The sequence below is a fragment of the Saimiri boliviensis genome, chromosome 7 (assembly GCF_048565385.1).
Source record: "Saimiri boliviensis isolate mSaiBol1 chromosome 7, mSaiBol1.pri, whole genome shotgun sequence".
Lineage (NCBI taxonomy): Eukaryota > Metazoa > Chordata > Mammalia > Primates > Cebidae > Saimiri > Saimiri boliviensis.
The window spans coordinates 20,834,361-20,857,281 of record NC_133455.1 but is presented as its reverse complement, the minus strand read 5'-3'; the positions used below and the strand labels follow the sequence as shown (position 1 = coordinate 20,857,281).

Sequence of the window (22,921 nt, the reverse complement as noted above, 5' to 3'; positions counted from 1 at the left end):
ATATGTTTCCCCTTAGCTCTGTCTTCCTCAATCTAAAATAAACAGTATCTCTCTATATGATAGTAATTGGTTAAGTAACTTATACTTCAAAGACTTTACCTTAAAATGGAGCTTATGGATAAAACTTTCAGGGTTTATTTTCATAATCATTCCGCTCACTGTGTTTAAGTGTAATCTTTCTACCTGAAGCATGCCATATTAGCTGGAGGAAATGCAGTATCGCACTATCAAATTAGTGCTAAAAATGCTGTTGACTTTAAAATTCAGTCTACTAATCTGAGACAACTGGGACCTGTACCTATTGGTTCCCTCAATAAAAAAATTCGTTAAAGTGGGTAACCATTTTTAAAACATTAATTTCACACTTTAAACATTTTAATTTAAAACTTATAGATTAAATTTATTCACCAATCTTTAGATTAAGGCCCAAGGTCTTTTGAGTATGGCTCTGTCTAGGGGCAGAAGTGAAAAAGACAAACAAAACCCGATTAGCCAGGAGTGGATACTTGTTGAAGCTGAGTGATGAGTACACAGGGCTTATTACAGTATTCTCTCAAAGTCAGTCAAATGTGGAATGTTTTCAATATTAAAAGTTACGTCGTGGCTGGGCACGGTGGCTCACTCCTGTAATCCCAGCATCTTGGGGGGCTGAGGCAGACGGATCATTTGAGGTCAGGAATTCGAGACCAGCCTGGCCAACATGGCAAAATCACATCTCTACTAAAAATACAAAAATTAGCCAGGCTTGGTGGTGGGCACTTGTAATCCCAGCTACTAGGGAGGCTGAGGCAGGAAAATCACTTAAACCTGGGAGGTGGAGGCTGCAGTGAGCAGAGTGCCATTGCACTGCAGCCTGGGCGACAAGAGTGAAACTCAATCTCAAAAATAAAAAAAAAAAGGCCGGGCATGGTGACTCACATCTATAATCCCAGCATTTTGGGAGGCCGAGGCAGGCAGATCACGAGGTCAAGAGATCGAGACCATCCTGGCTAACATGGTGAAACCCTGTCTCTACTAAAAATATAAAAAATTAGCCAGGCATGGTGGTAGGCAGGCAGAATTGCTCAAACCTGGGAGGCTGAGGTTGCAGTGGGCTGAGATAGTGCCACTGCACTCCAGGCTGGGTGACACAGTGAGACTCCATCTCAAAAAAAAAAAACAAAAAGCAAAAAAACTATTACAAGAAAAACAGGCCGGGTGCAGTGGCTTGCACCTGTAATCCTGGCACTTTGGAAAGCAGAGGTGGTGGGAGGATGGCTTCAGCCTAGGATTTAAAGACCTGCTTGGGCAACAAAGCAAGATCCCTGTCTCTACAAACACAAAAAAGAAAAAATTAAATTAAATAATTATCTGGGCATGGTAGTATGGTAGTGCATGCCTGTGGTCCCAGCTACTCAGGAGCCTCCGAGGCTGCAGCTGTGATTGCACCACTGCACTCCAGCTTGGGCAAAGAGAAAAAAAAGAAAAACATCCTCTCCCTAGATACAAAACGAAAGGTTCAGGAGAATGAAAGCAAACAGATCAGCGTACTACCATCCTCCTCAGTGAGAAACTACTCCAAGGGAAATACCAAATGGAGTACAAAGAGACAATCAAGAAAGTTTTAGTTGTGTGTAAGATGTAAGTTGGAGCCTATAATGTCTGAGAACTTCTTGGGTACTGCAGGCATTCTGCCTCGTCTGTTGTCTCTGGTTGAGTCAGTGAAGGAAACAAATCATATTTGAAAGCCTTGCCTCTTCCTCTCCACACACTCGAATGCCTGTTTAGAAATGGTAGACCGAGCTGGGCGCGGTGGCTCAAGCCTGTAATCCCAGCACTTTGGGAGGCCGAGGCGGGTGGATCACGAGGTCAAGAGATCGAGACCATCCTGGTCAACATGGTGAAACCCCGTCTCTACTAAAAATACAAAAAATTAGCTGGGCATGGTGGCGCGTGCCTGTAATCCCAGCTACTCAGGAGGCTGAGGCAGAAGAATTGCCTGAACCCAGGAGGCGGAGGTTGCGGTGAGCCGAGATCGCGCCATTGCACTCCAGCCTGGGTAACGAGAGCGAAACTCCGTCTCAAAAGAAAAAAAAAAAAGAAATATTATCAAGCAGTAGGACCTGATATTCTATGGGCAGACAAAACAATTCAACTTAAGGCTATCATACCCAATTTAAATATCCAGAAGCCACTTTAAGTAATTCATGCCTCCTTGACAAGAGTCTATGGATGATACATTTTCCTTGTGATAATAAAACCTATCCATTTTTTTATCTCACCAGTATCAGCTTTTAGACTTTTATGATAAAGCAGACAATGAACATACTGTATAGAAATCTTGAGCTCTTAATTAAAAGAGTTATATCCAAATTACTTGCTACAATGATCTAAAACCACTTTATTTACATCTTAGCATTAATCACAGGACAAAAACTCTTACATTACCTTTATTTTCAGAACTGGAGCCAGTGTTGCTATCTGGTGCAGGCAACATGTCTTCATAACCCCATGATACTATGTGTTTGCCCCCAAGCAAACAGGAGGGAGATCCAGGCCCCCCTTCCAAAAGCAATAGCCTACATGGGAGAGAAAGAAAATCACAAAGACACTGAGACAATCCATTTCAACAAGAAGTATACCTGCCACCCCAAAGAGTAAAAACCAAAATCTTAAAATTAGATGTATAATATTTTATATCAATATTATTCACAAAAGATATTCGCTGTATTTTATTTATTTATTTATTTAGAGATGCAGTCTCACTCTGTGGCCCAGGCTGGAGTGCAGTGGCGCGATCTCAGCTCACTGCAACCTCTGCCTCCTGGGTTCAAGTGATTCTCCTGCTTCAGCCTCCTGAGTAGCTGGGACTACAGGCACCTGCCACCACACCCAGCTAATTTTTGTATTTTTAGTAAAGACGCAGTTTTGCCATATTGGCCAGGCTGGTCTTGAATTCCTGACCTCAGGTGATCCTCCTGCCTCAGTCTCCCAAAGTGCTGGGATTACAAGGCAGGCTACAATATTTTTAAATTAAAAAATTATAAAGCTTTGTTTATAAAAATGTTACAATAAAATTATATCTGTGTGTAATATGTATCTATTTTATGTGTACTTTTGTGTGTGAGAGAGACAGAGTGGGTTATGAATTAGGAAGCCTATCTACCAAAGTGTTATGAGTAGCTATCTTTGATTATGAATGATTTTCACTTTCTTCTTTATACCTTAATATATTATCATCTCAAAATTTACAATCAGAATTCATTATAAACTATTGCATTTTTAAATTTTTTGTTGTTTTTTGAGACAAAGTCTCACTCTGTCACCCAAGCTGAGTGCAGTGGGGTGATTTTGGCTCACTGCAACCCCCACCTCCCAGGCTCAAGCAATCCTCCTGCCTCGGCCTCCCTAGTGCTTTGGACCACAGGAACGCACCACCACACTCACGAGTCATCGCGCCCCTCCAGCTATTGCATTTTTAAAGGCATAGAAATAAAAAAGAATGAAAAATAACATGCTCTAAAAACACTTTCCAAGAAGGAAAGATAAAAAAAAATTCTTATTTAAGAAGGTAAATATGGATCTTACTTATTTAAAAATGAATCATGAATTGATAAGAGTTTTGCAATCTACTTAATAAAGGAGGCATTTGGCACAAATCTTCCTTGTTTGGAAGGAGGGTAAGGATACAAAGCAACGACTTACCTATATAGGACATCAGCTACAGGTAGGGACCCTAGATCAGTCTGTTTCTGTAATAGATGGACTGTATGGACAAAAGTTTTCAATGATCCCCTAAAAATAAAAAGAAGGAACAGTAAATCATCAAAATTTAAAGTTAAACACTTTAGGTCATTAATGCTAATTTTATTAACCACATGCAAAAGTCCCAAAATGTGTCTCTACTTCTGCTGGTCAGATGATGTGTTATACAAAATATACTTGATTATTAACTATCACCATTGGGTCATACACAAAATTACAATGAAAACAACATCATGCCAATTATGAAGACATCTCCTTGCATTTGGAAAAGTAAACAATTTTCCCTGAACATAAAAGTTCAAAACATAAGGCTCCAGCACAAAGAACTTGTGGCTATTATACTTGGTTACCATTTTCATCACCAAGTCACCCTCTGGAGGATCATAGGATGAGACTCTAATTAGAGTCTAACAGTATTTCCAGGCTTGATTTTAAAAATCTTTGCTAAGTTCATTCATTTTGAAAAACAGTTCACTAAACTCCATCACATTAAATATGACCAAAAGGAATATATTCAAATAAACAATGCTTTGTGCTGAGAGATGCTCCTTCTGTATCCCTCTGACTGCGCATGGTTGTAATACCTGCAGCAGGGCTCACCACTACCTGAATTCCTTGTGGTTTACAAGACTCATGGCTCTGGGAATTCTGTCATATGGTCAGCAAGATCTAAAAGAAGGTGCTTTTAAGATGCGTAAGACTTACGTGGCCGCATCCCAAGTACAAATCACCACAAGAACACCTCCTGAACTAAATGATCACCTGTATCAGATGGGCTGACTTTGACTTGCTGCCTTAGTCTCTTAGCCAAGGCTTTAATTGCTGGGTATCATATGCCTAAATGCCAAAAGAAATGGAATACCTAACGCAGAACAAAGTAGGCCTAGAGTCCTCCTCTTAATTGCCCCTTTCACTATCTCTAGTTTCAGAGAATAAAAAACAAAGAATAGCATAAATAGAAGGCAAGGAGGCAGCTGATAGAGTATAAAAGCACAAATTGGAATTGGGACACATAGGTTCTAAAACCTGGCTCTGCCAATTACCAGCTGTACAATCTCAGTCTTGTCACCTAACTCCTATGGATTTTCGCTTCTTCATCTGCCCAACAGGGACACTTCCCAGGTAACGGTGAGGTTTAAAATAAAGAAGCAAAACCTTTAACATTTGAAAAGTTTAGAACCATTAACCAACTCTAAGGAATTATTACCTGCCAGATTCAATCAGATTTTTTTTCTTAAAAAAGACAGGGTCTGGCTGGGTGCAGTGGCTCATACCTGTAATCCCAGCACTTTGGGAGGCTGAGGCAGGAGGGCTGCTTGAACCCAGGAGTTCAAGGTTGCAGTGAGCTATGATCACACCACTGCACTCCATCCTGGGCAACAGAATGAGACTGTGTCTTAAAAAGAGAGAGAGAGAGAAAGCGAGCGAGCGAGCGAGCGAGAGAGAGAGAGAGAGAGAGTGAGTCTCTAATACGTTGCCTAGGTTGGTCTTGAACTCCTGGCCTCAGGCGATCCCCCTGCTTTGGCCTCCCAAAGTGCTGAAATTATAGATGTAAGCCACCATACCCAGCCCTCAATCAGATTTTAAAAGTAAAATGTAAAGTCCTTCCATGGCTCACAAGCCCCTACATGATCTGGGACCTGCCAATCTCACCTCCTGCCCTCTCCTTCTACCATCATGTTCCAGAAACCCTGCCCACTGTGCTATCCCTTCAGATACCCCAAGCACAAAAACAATGTCAGTTTTGTCACTCGCCACTCCATTTATGTGGACTCTCTGCCACTGGCTCTTTCTCATCATCCAGTGCCCAGTTCAAGTGTCAACTCTTCAATAAGGCATTCCCTGGCATCTCTGCTAATGCTGCTCCCCACCTCCACAGTCATTCTCTATCAAAATCTCTCTCTGTCTTTTCTATAGTGTCTAGTCTTTTCTGGAATGATCATTTACCTATATTTGCGAACTGTCTGCCTCCCTCACTCTCATGTAAACTCTGCAATTTTAGAGGCTGTCTACCTCTCTACTGTATCCCTACCACCAACAAAATACCTTCCATGCAGTAAATGAGCAATGAGGTTTTACAGAATGAATCACCCTGAGTACATTTAACCGTAAGCTCCGTGAGGTAAGAAATCTGGAATCACTATCTCCCTAAGACCAAGCAAGATTCATGTACATCAGAAATGTTCGATAAATGTTAGCTGGTTGAATGAATGAACATCCTCATAATAATTTGGGGGAAGGGTTGATTTGTCTTTGAGAGCATCAACCTCAAAAATTCAGTAGTATGTCACTAATAACTTTAGTAAGATGATCTAACACTGAAAAGCTCATGACTTCTGAAGTCCAGAACAACATATTAGCAACAAAATGTAGGAACCATGTTTAAAAAAAAAAAAAAAACCCCAAGAAGAAAAAAAATAAAAACATCCATTTCAACATTTCTGCTGAATGAAATTTAGAAGCTTAATTATAGGAAGTAATTTCAATAACTTTGGTATAGATTGAATTTGAGTACATAATAAAAATGTGAGTTTTATGAACCAATGAATAATAAACTATTTGAAACTAAAGACTTGATAATTATTCCTAACATCCAAATTTGTCTAAAGACAGGACTGTCTAAAAGCAAATTTTCTCAAATGATTCCATTTGCACATCGATAACACATCTAGGACTGGAAACTGTCTCTGCGTATGCAGAAAATAAATTGATCCAATATAAAGCCTTTACAAGGAAACTTATTTCAGTACCACACAATGTCTCTAGAATTAAGCACATGTCAGGATTCACAAACTACAGCTTTAGTGGATCTAAAACTAGGCTATGACAAAGCCTAGTTTTGCTCAGGGCAAAGAAACTTAGAATAAATACTGGTGCCATTTTGCCTTAAAAAAACAAATACTTCAGATTCAATCATTTGAAAGTCAACTTTGAAACTATGAAGAGAAAAATGGGGGAAGAAGACTTATAGCTAAGAACTTCATAATTATCCAAGAAGAATTATCCCACCTAAGTTTGGCTAAAAGAAGATCCCAGAACATAAATTTAAAAAAAAAAAAAAAAAAGGAAAGTAAAAAGACCCCAACCAAAGAAAAAATTCTAAGGAAGAGGGTAATACTGAAATTTCCTTTGATGTGATAAAAAAAAAAAAAAAAAATCTAAGGAAGAGGGACAGAATAGTGACAATAATCTGTCAGGTTATGGTCCTAACTGTTCTCTAGATAATTAGTTTAGAGGAAAACAAAGGTAGTTAAACTTCTTTCTCACAAACAGATGCCAGTGATCATATGGGTCACTGGGTAGAAAAATGTATAAAATTCCTGGAAAAGCAATTCCAGGCAAGGTGGGGTGGCTCATGCCTGTAATCCCAGCACTCTGGGAGGCCAAGATGGGCAGAATACTTGAGCTCAGGAGTTTGAGACCAGCCTGGGCAACAAAGGAAAGCCCCATCTCTACAAAAGATACAAAAAATTAGCTGGCCATAGTGGCAGGTGCCGACAGTTCCAGCTGCTTGGGAGGCTGAGGTGGGAGAATCACTTGAGCCAGGGAGGCAGAAACTACAGTGAGCTGAGATCATGTCACTGCACTCCAGCCTGGGAAACAGAGAAAGACCCCATCTCAAAAAAAAAAAAAAAAAAAAAAAAAAAAAGAAGAAGAAAGAAGAAGAAGCGGGGGGAGGAGGAGGAGGAGGAGGAGGAGGAGGAGGAGGAGGAAGAGGAGGAGGAAGAGGAAGAGGAGGAGGAGAAGAAGAAGGAGAAGGAGGAGGAGGAGGAGGAGCAGGAGGAGGAGGAAGAAGAAACGAAGAAGAAGAAAGAAGAAAGAGGAGGAGGAGGAGGAAGAGGAGACGATGACGACAATGACGACATAGGCCAGGCACACTGGCTCATGTCTGTATTCCAGCACTTTGGGAGGCTGAGGTGGGCAGATCACCTGAGGTTAGGAGTTCAACACCAGTCTGGCCAACATGGTGAAACCCCATCTCTAGTAAAAATACAAGAAAACTTGCTGGACACGGTGACGCACACCTGTAATCTCAGCACTTTGGGAGGCCAAGGCAGGTGAATCACAAGGTCAGGAGATTGAGACCATCCTGGCTAACATGGTGAAACCCCGTTTCTACTAAAAATATAAAAAATTAGCCAGGTTTGGTGGAACACACCTGTAATCCCAGTTAGTCAGGAGGCTGAGGCAGAAGAATCCCTTGAACCTGGGAGGCAGAGGTTGGAGTAAGCTGAGATCGCACCACTGCATTCTAACCTGGGCAACAGAGTGAGACTCAGTTTCAAAAAAAAAATAAAAATAAATAGCTGGGCATTGTGTTGGGCACCTGTAATCCCAGCTACTTGGGAGGCTGAGGCAGGAGAATGGCTTGAATCCAGGAGGTGGAGGTTACAGTAAGCTGAGATTGTGCCACTGTACTTCAGCCTGGGTGACAGAGTGAGACTCTGTCTCAATAAAAAGAAAAAGAAAAGAAAGGAAAGGAAAAGCAACTCCAAGCATATTTTCTATTGATGGTGGGTTGATAAAATCAACTTATACATGAAGAACAGCATACTACTTTTTCTTTTGAGATGGAGTCTCCATCTGTTGCCCAGGCTAGAGTACAATGGCGCCATTTCGGCTCACTGCAACCTCTGCCTTCTGGGTTTAAGCAATTCAACTGCCTCAGCCTCCTGAGAAGTCAGGCACCTGCCACTATGCCTGGCTAATTTTTGTAGAGACAGGGTTTCACTGTGTTGGCCAGGGTAGTCTAGAACTCCTGACCTCAAGTTATCTGCCCAATTTGGCCCCCCAAAGTGCTGGGATTACAAGCGTGAGCCACTGTGCCCGGCCATGCGTACTACTATTAAATCTAGAAATAGACCAAGAAACCCTCCAATTAAACTGATGAAAACAAGTATTGGGTCCAAAAATGTAATTTGTGCCCAGTTTTGTGACTGAGTCCGGGAGAATAGCCCACTAGCTTGCTGATGTACTCTTTATAGACAAGCATGAAAAATTAATAGCTCTATAAATTTCTGACCATCCTCCTAAGAGAAATAGACATAACATCCTCTGCTAACTACTTGACGTAAAACACTAACCATCTAAGGGATGATTAGATACGGCAAGGGTTGATTCTCCATTTTCTGCTGTTTAAGCTGTTATCATGGTATACCAGAAACAGAAAATGTGAACTTGGGTTCCAGCTCAGGCACCTGGTGCCAAGTTTGGTGAAAGCATCTTATGCACTTGTCAAGGCTGCGAAATTCAATATTGAAAACAAAGAAGGACTTCTGAATGTTAAGACTTCTATCAAATATACTTGGCTGCTTCTTCATTCACCCAAACCAGGTGGCAGTAGTCACAAGGTCACCAAGTGGTACATTCGATTTTCCTTACCTGGCACAAGCCAAAGCCACCAGGGCAGCAGCAGCATTTTCTTTTTGCTTATGTGGGATGTGTCGGCCTGTGTCAGAAGTCTCCTCTAGCCAAGAGCACAGCAAAGTTTCAATTCCATTGAGACAGTCAGCAGGCTCCTTGGTCAAGCTCAAAGGCTGGCAGTCACGAAGGCAGTTCAATAGCACCTCAGCAGTTATGTTACAGAGAGAGGGGTCTGTTCTACTCTGGGACTGAATAAGGGGGAAGACCAGCAGAAGCCCCATCCTCGATGTAAAGGGTGCTTGCTCAGGTTGCTGCAACAAGCCCTGGCGTTTGAGTAGGGCCAAAGTTTCTTCATCACCTGAACTTTCCCTTTCATGCTGTTCTTCCAAGGCTAGCTGGCGCTGGGCATTCCACAGTCCTCGCAAGGCATTCAGGCGGTATTCCAGCAGGCGGGCATAGGCATTGCTCTGATTCCCACAAACGGAGCGCAAACGTTCTGCTAATTCTGACGGGTTCTTGGTCTCAAAGGTTAAAATCTAAGGAAAAAGACAGTGGAGAAGTGGGTAAACACTACTTCCACCAAAGTCATCTAAGGAAGCAAATATGTTTAATGATATCCCAAAACAGACCATGCCAAAAATTGTTTTAATTAAAATCAAACGGAAAATGTATACTGTAACACCAGCTTGTTGCTGATAGAGTTGTTCCCCCTTTGGCTTTTCTGTTAATGCCTCTACTAAAATTGGGATTAGACTTAATTGAAAGAGCCCAAATCATAAAAGAATATAGTTAAGTGTGAAAGTCAGAAATTAACTCCAGAATTTATTTTAGAAAACTGAAGTATAAGGCCAAGCGGGATGGTTCACATCTGTAATCCCAGCACTTAGAGAGGCTGAGGTGGGCAAATAGCTTGAGCCTAGCAGTTGGAAACCAGCCTGAGCAACGTGGCGAAACCCTGTCTCTACCAAAAATACAAAAAATAGCCAGGCTTGGTGGTGCACATCTATCATCATGGTTACTTGGGAGGCTGAGGTGGGAAGACTGCTAAAATCTGGGAAGTAGAGGCTACAGTGAGCCATGATGGTGCTACTGCAGTACAACCCGGGTGACAGAGCAAGACCCTGTCTCAAAAGATAGTACTACAAAATAAAGAAAGAAAATTGAAGTATAGACCTTTATTAAATGATCTTGAGTTATAAATGCTAAGTTTCTAACTCCTATTACCAAGTAAAGTACTATTAAAAATGGAACCAAGTTTTATCTTTGTTCTTCAAAACCTAATACATCTACCAATAAATGATGGATTTTTTATGGTTCTTTGGTTTTGAAACATACCTCATTCTTTTTTTGAGATGGAGTCTTGCTCCATCACCCAGGCCGGAGTGCAGTAGCACAATCTAAGCTCACTGCAACCTCCACTTCCCATGTTAGGGCGATTCTCCTGCCTCAGCCTCCCTAGTACCTGGGATTACAAGGGCTTGCCACCACACTCAGCTAATTTTTGTATTTTTAGTAGAGACGAAGTTTCGTCATGTTGGCCAGGCTGGTCTCAAACTCCTGACCTCAGGTGATCTGCCTACCTCAGCCTCCCAAAGTGCTAGGATTACAGGCGTGAGCCACCATGCCTGGCTGCATACCCCATTCTTAATAGTGTTAACCCATTATTTTAATTTGTGACATGGTATAGATTTATCCAATTCATATTAGATTGTTTTCTTGCCAAAACATATAATTATTAGGAGGCCTCTACATTTTCAGCAGCTAGGGATAATAAAACCATTATATATCTTCTTTCAACTAAGAAAGGAACCAGCTCTCAAGATCAAACTACATCTCAAGATTCAAACTAAATTTACAATGCAAAGAGTTTATGCACATAAATTTGACTAGGTCAAAATGAACAGACTACTATAATCAACAAAGGAGGGCACTCTAGGAGCAAGCACACTGAAACAGATTATCAGACAACAGAGGTGCCTGGTTCACAGCAGAACAGAAAGTCAGTGTGGGAAGAGATTTGAAACAAAAGCCAAGAAAATTCTGCCAGGTCTTTGGCACTGACATCAAGAAAGTCATAGTGTAATTTATTTCCCTTACAAACTGGAAAAATACTTTCTTCTATCTCAAATTTTGCCTTTAGAAAGTTGTTATATTTTAGCCCAATAAAATAACAGGAACTTCCAGAGTAATGCAAACACTGTAATTGCCCTGCTTAGCTACATATGCAAATCACTGAACTGAAAAAAAGTTCACAATTTAAAAACAACACAAAAGCAAAACAAAAGGAGCAAGAAGCTAAAGAAAAACAAAGACAGTTGAATTAGAAGCTGCTCAGTTAGCATGGGAGAAAGAACTAATAATTAGACAACAAGTATTATTGGCAAAGAAAGAAAAAGACATCCAGCCGGGCGCGGTGGCTCAAGCCTGTAATCCCAGCACTTTGGGAGGCCGAGACGGGTGGATCACGAGGTCAAGAGATCGAGACCATCCTGGTCAACATGGTGAAACCCCGTCTCTACTAAAAATACAAAAAATTAGCTGGGCATGGTGGCGCACGCCTGTAATCCCAGCTACTCAGGAGGCTGAGGCAGGAGAATTGCCCGAACCCAGGAGGCGGAGGTTGCGGTGAGCCAAGATCGCCCCATTGCACTCCAGCTTGGGTAACGAGAGCGAAACTCAGTCTCAAAAAAAAAAAAGAAAAAGAAAAAGAAATCCAGAAAAAAAAACAAAAAACATTCCAAAATAATGGCAAGCTAGGTGGGTGACATATGCCTATACTCTCAGCTACTTGGAAGGTGGAGACAGAAGGACTGCTGGAGCCCAGGAGTTTGGGGCTGTAGTGGCTATGATCGTGCCTGTGACTAGTCACTGCATTCCAGCCTGAGCAGCATAGCAAGACCTCTTCTGCTCAAAAAAAGGGCAAAAACTTGGAAACTCATGCAACATCTGAAATCACTTTTCCAACAATGAAGCAGGGTGGGTTAAATGACAGAAGGCCAGGTGTGGTGGCTCATGCCAGTAATCCTAGAACTTTGGGAGGCCGAGGTGGAAGGCCTGCCTGAGGTCAGGAGTTCAAGGCTGCTTGATTTATGATGGTACCAGTGTACTCCAGCCTGAGGGATGGGGAGACCCTGTCTCAAAAAAGAAAAAAAAAAAAAAAAAAAAAAGAAATGATGGAAGAAGTAGAAAAACTTTGTAATCAGCGTGAAATAGAAAGCTTACAATACTTTAATGAAACACATCATTTACAAAAGAAGTAGAAATGGCTGGCATGGAAAAAAAGAAGAAATAAATGAATAAATTACAAAGGAGAAACAGGAAGCTAGGGCTTGTATGTGACAAGCATCTAAGAATGCAGAGAAATAAACTGGCAGAGATGGGAATGACAGTAACAACAGGTAAGAAGACAATGTGCAGTTACAAGTTAAAGCTATGGATCTCTTTCCTGCTGAAAAATTCAAGATGGAACGTTATTGCTAATTACATCAACATACATTCTTCTACTGATGTCAAGACAACCACCAAAGGTGTTATTGGTAAAGCAAAGAGCCTCCAAAAATTGGACCCTCATTAGAAAGACAAACAAAAAAGGCTTTTGATAAACTTTAAAAAGAACACTGCCTCAAGCAGACAATGAAACACCTTCGGAATGATTTGAAGGTCCATGTACCCACCTCACCCCTTGGACAACAAACAGAAGTTTTTTGAACAAGCTTTGAAAACATATCCAGACAACACACCTGAAAGATGAGAGAAAACAGCACAAGTGGTACCTGGCAGGACAAAGAAAGACTGTATGAAAAGATGCAAGGAACTTGTCAAGATGGTAAAAGCAAAGAAAGCTGCTCAAGAGCAAGTGTTAGCTGGGTGTGCCTGTTATTCCAGCACTTAGGGAGGATGTGGTGGGAGGATCACTTGAGGCCAGGAGTTCAAGACCAACCTGGTCAACAGAGCGAGACCCTGCCTCTAAAAATAAATAAATAAAAAGAGCAAGTGTTGAATGCAGGTAGAGTTAAGAAATGACTTAATCTTTATTGGGTATGCACATTTATAATAAAACTGAAAATACTGAGAAAGCAAAATAACAAATTCCAATTCAAAAAGTTAACTATAAGCATCTCAGTTAATGTTCATAGTTAAAAAAAAAAAAATTCTGCAGCCTATCAGATCTGATGTAATATCAGGATGCCATAAAATATCAACCAACAACTTAGCAAAGAAAGAAACTATTGAGGCTGGACGTGGTGGCTCACGCCTGTAATCCCAGCACTTTGGGAGGCCAAGGCAGACAGATCATCTGAGATCAGGAGTTCGAGACCAGCCTGACCAATATGGAGAAACCCTGTCTCTACTAAAAATACAAAATTAGCTGGGCATGGTAGTGCATGCCTGTAATCCCAGCTACTTGGGAGGCTGAGACAGGGAAATCGCTTGAATCCGGGAGGCAGAGGTTGCTGTGAGCTGAGATTGCGCCACCGTACTTCAGCCTGGACAACAAGAGTGAAACACCATCTCAAAAAATAAAAATAAAAAAGAAAGAAACTACTTCAATGAATCTAACAGCATTTTGTTGAGAGAAAAGAGCCAATTTTCAAGAGTTATGTTCTTGAAATGATTTTATTTCTATGATATTCTGGAAAATAGAAAACTATGGTAATGGAGAATAGATCAATGGTTACTGAGGTTTAGGGGTTAGGTTAGGTTCTGACTACACAGGAATAGTATGAGGGAGTTTTGTGGAGGCGGGGGGCCGGGGCGGTGAAGGAATTGTTCCCAGTTGTGGTGGTGGTTACATGAATTGATAACAGGTTAAAATTCATAGAACTACACACCTCTCAGAAAAGGCCAATTTGACTGTATAATTTTAAAGATTAAATAAAAGAAAAAAATTCCAGATGGACTATAATTGTATTCAACTAGATATCACTGGGTAAAGATATATAGAAAATAATATTATTAAAAATTAAAATTAGAGACTTTTAAATGAGGCTTTTTTTTTTTTTTTTTTTTTTTTTTTGGGAGGCAGGTCTCATTCCCCCAGGCTGGAGTGCAGTGGTACGATCTCAGCTCACTGCAGTCTCAACCTTCCCAGGCTCAGGTGTTGGATCATCCCACCTCAGCCTCCTGAGTAGCTGGGACTAGAGGCACGTGCCACTATGCTGCTAATTCTTTGTATTTTTTGTAGAGATGGGAGTCTCCCTATGTTTCCTAGGCTGGTCTTGAACTCCGGGGCTCAAGCTATCTGCCTGCCTCAGCCTCCCAAAGTGTTAAGATTAAGGAGTGACCCACTGCACCCAGCCACTTACTTAGTTTTTAATACTACCAGATCAAGCAAATAATGATTAATTGTCCTTCACCATTAAGTCACATAAAACTGTATTCCTCCACCCGTTTATTTAGATTCACCAAACACATTATCTTTTTGATTATTTTTCAGATGGGTGCAGATAAAATAACTCAAGTTCCTTAAAAAATGATCACATTTCAAGGGCAACCACCTGCCTTGAAGCTGTTATCACACTCAAGAAAGTCATACTATTTTCATTTTTTTAAGTGCTATTCCCCCCAAAAATCAGTAGCCAGTTGCCACTATTACAATCGATAAAGATTACTGAAATACTTTTCAATGATGTGAAAAATCGAAAAATTTTAATTTTGATCATCTTCCCAGTTATAAACATCTAAACAAATAATAATTTTTGGCACTTTAAAAAAGGTTTTCAGTATCGATTGCTATTTCTTCCACCCAATACAACTACTGTATATAAAATACCTACCTATGTACTCAACATACATTTTTATTTATGGTACATCAATCATCTACTTTCTTATATGAAACAACTACTAAAAAAGTCCAATACAGTCTTTTACTGAACTCAAATGATGAACAACTCAGTAACATAAAACACAGGGCTGCCGGGCGCGGTGGCTCAAGCCTGTAATCCCAGCACTTTGGGAGGCCAAGGCGGGTGGATCACGAGGTCGAGAGATCGAGACCATCCTGGTCAACATGGTGAAACCCCGTCTCTACTAAAAATACAAAAAATTAGCTGGGCATGGTGGCACATGCCTGTAATCCCAGCTACTCAGGAGGCTGAGGCAAGAGAATTGCTTGAACTCAGGAGGCGGAGGTTGCGGTGAGCCGAGATTGCGCCATTGCACTCCAGCCTGGGTAACAAGAGCGAAACTCCGTCTCAAAAACAAACAAACAAACAAAAAAAAAAAAACAAAAAACACAGGGCTATTTATTTTTATTATCAAACTTGAGTACTTCTGAAATATGACATTTCATGGTACATAAAATAATGTGGTATAACAGAATCTGTAGCTAACTCCAAATATTAATATAGCTTAGAAAAATGACATAATATACTGTGCGTTTTGCTGACCATTCTATTTTTACAAGTACTCCAATTATATTTAGCATTCCATTTAAAAAACAAGTACTCTGAAAGAATTTGAGTTATAATTAAGCAAATATTATATAACATACACACTTAAATGACTGTTGTGTTTATTGATTTAGCAGTATCTAAAGCACACTATGCTTGCAGAAATCCATTAGGCTACTCAGCATTATACATTTCAGTGGCCCCTTATGAAAACTCAGAACTGTCTGCTATGCCACTGCTGCTGTTTTTTTTAGAATTCTTAAGTTTGAAGGTCATGGCCTAAAATCATTTTATAAAGACATCATACCTTTGAGTTTTTTTTAAGTCAGCTATGGCACATCTATTCTGGTACTTATGAATATTAAATGACTTGTCTCAGATCCTCACATAAAACCACTGCTCTTGACCAAAATGTCATTAGAAATTTAATAGTTTTCTCTTTTAAAAAGTGGAAAGCTATTTAAGGAAAAGGGAAGATCCCCGTCGTCCTTAATCAGAAGTACTAACTGTACTTTGGTGATAATGCTAATGTTACCCTAATTAAGGGATTGACTGCCAAAGTAACTCACAGCCTTAATGTATTTTTTTAATCATACATAACATATGTGTTTTGTTGCAGTTGTTTTTTTTTCTTTTGAGACAGGCTGACTCCAGCAGCCTTGCTCTGTCAGCCAGGCTGCTGGAGTGCAGTGGCATGATCATGGCTCACTGCAGCTTGAGTCTGAAGGAGCTGGGACCACAGGCCTGCACCACCACACCCAGCTAATTTTTAAATTTTTGTAGAGACGGTCTTGCTACATTGCCCAGGCTAGCCTCAAATTCCTGGGCTCAAGCAATCCTCCTGCCTCGGCCTCCCAAAGTGATGGGATTGCAGGCATGAGCCACCGCACCTGGCCAATATAAGTGTTTTTAAACTAAGACAACAGTCATTCTGTCTAATAGAATGTGGGTAAAATATTCTTTGCTGGCCAAATCTGGCTTTAAACAAAACTACAGTATTTGATAGAACAGAGGATCGGGCCAGGTTTGATGGCTCACACCTGTAATTCTAACACTTTGGGAGGCTTGGGGGAAGGATCACTTGAGGCCAGGAGTTTGAGACCAGCCTGAGAAACATGGCAAGACCCAGTCTCTACAAAATGAAAAATAATTAGCTGGGTGTGGTGGCATGCACCTATAATCCCAGCTACCTAGGAGACTGAGGCAGGAGGACTGCTTAAGCCCAGGAATTCAAGTCTGCAGTGAGTTGTGATCGCACCACTGAACTCCAACCTGAGTGACAGAGTGAGATCCCGTCTCTTTAAAAAAAAAAAAAAAAGAGGATCCGATCATTTTAGCCAATTTATTAATTTATTTCCTTTTTTTTTTCTGGGAAATACTGTAGAATACATGCCAGCCAGCCATGATGTGAAATGTGAAATGCCAACCTCCATTTCAAGTAAGTATAGGGGTGATGATACCTTACGGACACTTTTGAAGTGGTAGAGAATATTACATATACACATAAGGACATTAACTAGACTAATCATTAACATAAACTACTATAATCCTGTAACGGTAAACATCAATTTCCATCTACTTTTCTGTTCACAATAGCAGAGAGATAATTCTTGAAAAGGGTCAAGTAAGAAGTAAAATCATCTTCTCTTATATATTTGAGCAAACTTCTGAAAGAAATAGGAATTACTTTTTTTTTTTTTTTTTTTTGAGACAGAGTCTCACTCTGTCACCCACGCTAGAATGCAGTGGTGCAATCTCAGCTCACTGCAACCTCTGCCTCCCAGATTCAAGTGATTCTCCTACCTCAGCCTCCTGAGTAGCTGGGACTACGGGCGCATGCCACCATGCCCAGCTAATTTTTTTATTTTTAGTAGAGACGAGATTTCACTGTGTTCACCAGGATAGTCTCGATCTCCTGACCTCATGATCAGCCTACCTCAGCCTCCCAAAGTGGTGAGATTATAGGTGTGAGCCACCTCGCCCAGCCTAGAAATCATATTTCTAAGAATTTGTCCTAAAGAAATATTCTAGATAAGAAATACACACAGATATTCATTGCAGTATTATTTATTATAGTGGTTAAGGTGGGAAGCAATCTCACTGTATAAAAGGGAAGTGTTGGGCCAGGTGCAGTGGCTCAAGCTTGTAATCCCAGCACTTTGGGAGGCCAAGGCAGGGAGATTAACAAGGTCAAGAGCTTGAGACTAGCCTGGCCACCATGGTGAAACACTGCCTCAAAAATTAGCTGGGCATGGTGGCACATGCCTGTAATCCCAGTTACTCAGGAGGCTGAGGCAAAGAACTGCTTGAACCCGGGAAGAATTATAACATATCAAAATAGAATATTCATTTTTTCTTATATTAAATAAAAAATAATTAAAACCCCAACAAAAACAGTATAAAAATTGCATATGCCCTCTAGTTAGGACTCTGTAAAACACGCTTGTTAAATTTTGAAATTAGTGTTTGTGATAATAGAAGCATGGGTGTTATTTTTCTCTGTTAAAAAAAAACCAGACTGATGACAAGTTACATCATTTATATAGAAGAAATGCTTAGTAAGAACGTCTGAGTTTCAAAAGATAAAGAAAAGTAGTCATAACTAGAGCTGATAATTTTTCACCCGCAAACGATATCCTTAAATAACTGGTAGGCAAACAAATGGTGACACAAGTACCACAGGAAATGCTTTCCTTACATCAGTTCACTAGTCCCATCTGTTGTACTTTGGCAGCAGTTAATTTCAAATAATGTAGAGCTAATTATGTTCCTAGTTAGGAAGGAAGACAGGGTGGTAAAAGGAAAATACCCTGCAGATATTGGGAACTACTATCAATGAACAATAAAACCTTTCAATTTCCAAAAGGAAATGATGTTTAAAATGCAGGGTCACTCAGGCTGTAAGCAAATGAATTGTATTACTAGACTCCCCAGTATGGGACATTAACCAATTCAATTCATTATATGAACCTGTCAGCATAAAAGGAATTTATACTTGGATTATTTCAAAGGAGATCAACTGGCTAGACCAGGCGTCCCCAAACTTTTTACACAGGGGGCCAGTTCACTGTCCCTCAGACCGTTGGAGGGCCGCCACATATTGTGCTCCTCTCACTGACCACCAATGAAAGAGGTGCCCCTTCCTGAAGTGCGGCGGGGGGCTGGATAAATGGCCTCAGGAGGCCGCATGCGGCCCGCGGGCCATAGTTTGGGGATGCCTGGGCTAGACTTACAACTCAATACAAAACTTTTTTTTTTTTTTTTTTTTTTTGAGACAGGGTCTTGCTCTGTTGTCCAAGCTGGAGTCCAGTGGTACAATCTCGGTTTACTGCTCCACCACCCAGCTCAAATGATCCTCCCACCTCAGCCTCCTGGGTAGCTGGGACTACTGGTGCACATCACCATGCCTGGCTAATTTTTAATTTTTTTTTAGAGATGATGTTTCACCATGTTGTCCAGGCTCATCTCAAACTCCTGGGCTCAAGCAATTCTCCTGCCTCAGCCTCCCAAAGTGCTGGGATTACAGGTATGAGCCACCATGCCCTGCCAATATAAAACTTTTAAGTAAAGGCAGAATACTGAAACCCTTTTAAATGTTAGAATAGATACTTAAAACCTTCTACAGATTATTTTCTACCATTTTTCACATAATGAAGACAGCAATCATAGCCAAACTGAACCAAGTAAGTGAATTGTGATGGGAGGGTGGAATTCTCTCTTAAGAAAGCCTAAATCCAGAGTGGATCTATTATCAATTAAATTAGACTCTGAAGCTGCATTACCTTATCCAACTTGGAATTATCTGTTTATTCAAACTCACTTTCAACATCTCCTATTTGTAAAAAGGTTCTTAAACCTAACTGATAACCACGATATTAAATTCCACGCTTTAATTTGTAAGTTTCAGCCTCTAACTGGATACCAAAACTGGAATGGACTCTGACTTCTTGTTAGATTTTTCAGTTTTGGCTAAGCCCTGCAAAACGTTCTCCAACATATGGTGACTTTCCCAGATCTTCATATAACTGCTGGTGACAGGATTGTTAGAATTGTGAGGACTCCGATACATAAGAAATTGCTGTTCAAATCCTTTTACCATGAAAGTTGCATCTTGTCCTAGCCCCCGCCCAGTTCTGATCTTTTGTCCTGTCCCTATGACCAGGGTTCTATTCTTCTATCTCCGTGTTCTTGTTGCCTGAATGCCTACCCAACTCAGTATAAATCCCACTTTTCAAAATTCAGCTCGGCTCCATCGAGACCTACTTTGAGAAACACTGATTTCCTCTCTTCCCCTTTCCAAAATAGTTTCTCTGAGTTTTCGCAGTACTGTATACATACTTCTTTTTTTTTTGAGACGGAGTTTCGCCCTTGTTACCCAGGCTGGAGTGCAATGGCGCGAATTCGGCTCACCGCAACCTCCGCCTCCTGGGCTCAGGCAATTCTCCTGCCTCAGCCTCCTGAGTAGCTGGGATTACAGGAACGTGCCACCATGCCCAGCTAATTTTTTGCACTTTTTTAGTAGAGACGGGGTTTCACCATGTTGACCAGGATGGTCTCGATCTCTCGACCTCGTGATCCACCCGCCTCGGCCTCCCAAAGTGCTGGGATTACAGGCTTGAGCCACCGCGCGCAGCGCATACATACTTCTTATCAGAATGTCAGCTACAAACTATAAGGAAAAGTGTTTTAGCTATTTTAACAAGAATATATTGATTTGTTTTGGGTTTTTTTTGTTGTTGTTGAGACACAGAGTCTCTCTCTGTTGCCCAGGCTGGAGTGCAGTGATTCTTGTGCCTCAGCCTACCAAGTAGCTGGGATTACAGATGTGCAACACCACATTAGGCTAATTTCTGTATTTTTAGTAGAGACAGGGTTTCGCAATGATGGCCAGGCTGGTCTTGAATTCCTGGCCTGAAGAGATCCGCCCACCTCAGCATCCCAAAATGCTGGAATTACAGGCGTGAGCTACCACACCTGGCCTATTGATTTGTTTTTAATAAATCGTATCTATAAAGGAAGCGTAGTGAGTAATGTACAGAGTGGCTTTGGAAAGTTGATCTGGGCCGGGCACGTGGCTCACACCTGTAATCCCAGCACTTTGGGAGGCTGAGGCAGGTGGATCACGAGGTCAAGAGATCAAGACCATCCTGGCCAACATGGTGAAACCCCGTCTCTACTAAAAATACAAAAATTAGCTGGGCATTATGGCGTGTGCCTGTAGTACCAGCTACTTGGGAGGCTAAGGCAAGAGAATTGCTTGAGCCCGGGAGGCAGAGGTTGCAGTGAGCCGAGATTGTGCCACTGCACTCCAGCATGGTGCCTGGCAACAGAGCAAGACTCTGTCTCAGTTTTTTTAAAATTTAAAAAAAAAAAGAAAGTTGATCTGAAGCATCAAATCTATATCTAAAATGGTCTCCATATTACAAAATCATTTTTTCATCAACATAAAATCTTGACAAAATCAATACAGATAATATACTTATGATTAGTAATTAACATAATAGAATTTGGAGATTACACACCTGTAATCCCAATACTTGGGAAGGCCTAGGTGGGAGGATCGAAGGCTTGAGCCCAGGAGTTCAAGATGAGCCTGGGCAGCATAGTGTGATCTGATCTCTACTTTTTTTAAAATAAAAATATTTTTTAAAAATAAAAAATCTGCCGGGCGCGGTGGCTCAAGCCTGTAATCCCAGCACTTTGGGAGGCCGAGGTGGGTGAATCACGAGGTCGAGAGATCGAGACCATCCTGGTCAACATGGTGAAACCCCGTCTCTACTAAAAATACAAAAAACTAGCTGGGCATGGTGGCGCGTGCCTGTAATCCCAGCTACTCAGGAGGTTGAGGCAGGAGAATTGCCTGAGCCCAGGAGGCGGAGGTTGCGGTGAGCCGAGATCGCGCCATTGCACTCCAGCCTGGGTAACGAGAGCGAAACTCCGTCTCAAAAAAAAAAAAAAAAAAAAAAAATCAAAAATCTGGAGAAAGACATAGGACTAGCTGGGTGCGGTGGCTCACACCTGTTATCCCAGCACTTTGGGAGGCTGAAGCGGGCAGATCACCTGAGGTTAGGCATTCCAGATCAGCCTGGCCAACATGGTGAAACCCCATCTATACTAAAAATCCAAAAATTAGCCGGGCATGGTGGCATGCACCCGTAATCCCAGCTATTTGGGAGGTGAGGCAGGAGAATCGCTTGAACCTGAGAAGCAGAGGTTGTGGTGGGAAGTTGCAGTGAGCTGAGATTGCACCACTGCACTCCAGCCTGGGCGACAGAAAAAAAGTCTAAAACAAAACAAAACAAAACAAAACAAAAAGAAAAACATGGGACTATCTTTATTAAAGATAAATAAATTCCAAGAATAATCCTCTTGGGACTTACACCTGGTTTCCACTGTACATCACAGTAATCCTCTCCCACTTGGACTCCTCAGAATGGTTTAAATACTATTGTACATTTTATTATTAGGCGTATTTAGAGAAAGAAGATATTTCCACAAAATTTCTACAGACTAACTTTATCAGTTAGTTGCTTTAATTATATACCTAAAGACTAATACAGTTCCACATATTCACCAAATGCTTAGCATAAATATGGTAAGAAAAATCACTGGTGAGAATTTTTAATACAAAACGATAACAAATTAAAAAAGAAAATCATACAGCTCCAATATTGGTAACACCACACTCCACTATGATGTTGTTTATTTATAGTTTGTCTTCCCTTTCAACTGTGAGCCCCAAAAGGGGAGACCATGTCTCATATTTGTGTCCCCAGAGCTAAGCACAGTGTCTGGCACATAAATGTTTAATAAATTATTATTATTGCTATTATTATTTTGAGACAGAGTTTTGCCCTTGTTGCCCAGGCTGGAGTGCAATAGTGCAATCTTACCTCACCGCAACCTCCGCTTCCTGTGTTCAAACAATTCTCCTACCTCAGCCTCCTGAGTAGCTGGGATTATAGGCATGTGCCACCACACCTGGTTAATTTTTTGTATTTTTAGTAGAGATTGGGTTTCTCCATGTTGGTCAGGCTGGTATCGAACTCTGGACCTCAGGTCATCCGCCTGCCTCGGCCTCCCAGTGCTGGAATTACAGGCGTGAGCCACCATGGCCAGCCATTATTATTTTTTAAGACAGAGTTTCACTCTGTCACCCAGGCTGGAGTGCAGTATTGCAATCATGGCTCACTGCAACCTCTACCTCCCAGGTTCAAGCAATTCTCCTGCTTCAGCCTCCTGAGTAGCTGGGATTACAGGCATGCGCCACCACGCCCCGCTAATTTTTGTGTTTGTAGTACAGACAGGGTTTCACCATGTTGGTCAGGCTGGTCTTGAACTCCTGACCTCCTGATCCGCCCGCCTCAGCCTCCCAAAGTGCTGGGATTACAGGCGTGAGCCACTGCGCCCAGCCCAAATGT

General features: G+C 41.3%; 1 protein-coding gene and 1 pseudogene across 10 annotated transcripts in view; one reads left to right on the top strand and one right to left on the bottom strand.

Annotated features, from left to right (window-relative positions):
- HECTD4 (HECT domain E3 ubiquitin protein ligase 4) overlaps positions 1–22,921 on the bottom strand; it is a 238,568-nt gene that overhangs the window by 149,726 nt on the left and 65,921 nt on the right. For all 10 annotated transcript variants that reach the window (XM_074402205.1, XM_074402206.1, XM_074402207.1 and 7 more), the window contains exons 2-4: positions 9,127–9,644; positions 3,685–3,774; positions 2,428–2,558 (exon numbers count right to left, since the gene is read on the bottom strand). In XM_074402205.1, coding sequence (XP_074258306.1) covers positions 2,428–2,558; positions 3,685–3,774; positions 9,127–9,644 — 739 coding nt within the window. The remainder of the gene's footprint in view (positions 1–2,427; positions 2,559–3,684; positions 3,775–9,126; positions 9,645–22,921) is intronic.
- LOC141585023 (dnaJ homolog subfamily C member 2 pseudogene) lies at positions 12,279–13,000 on the top strand (annotated as a pseudogene).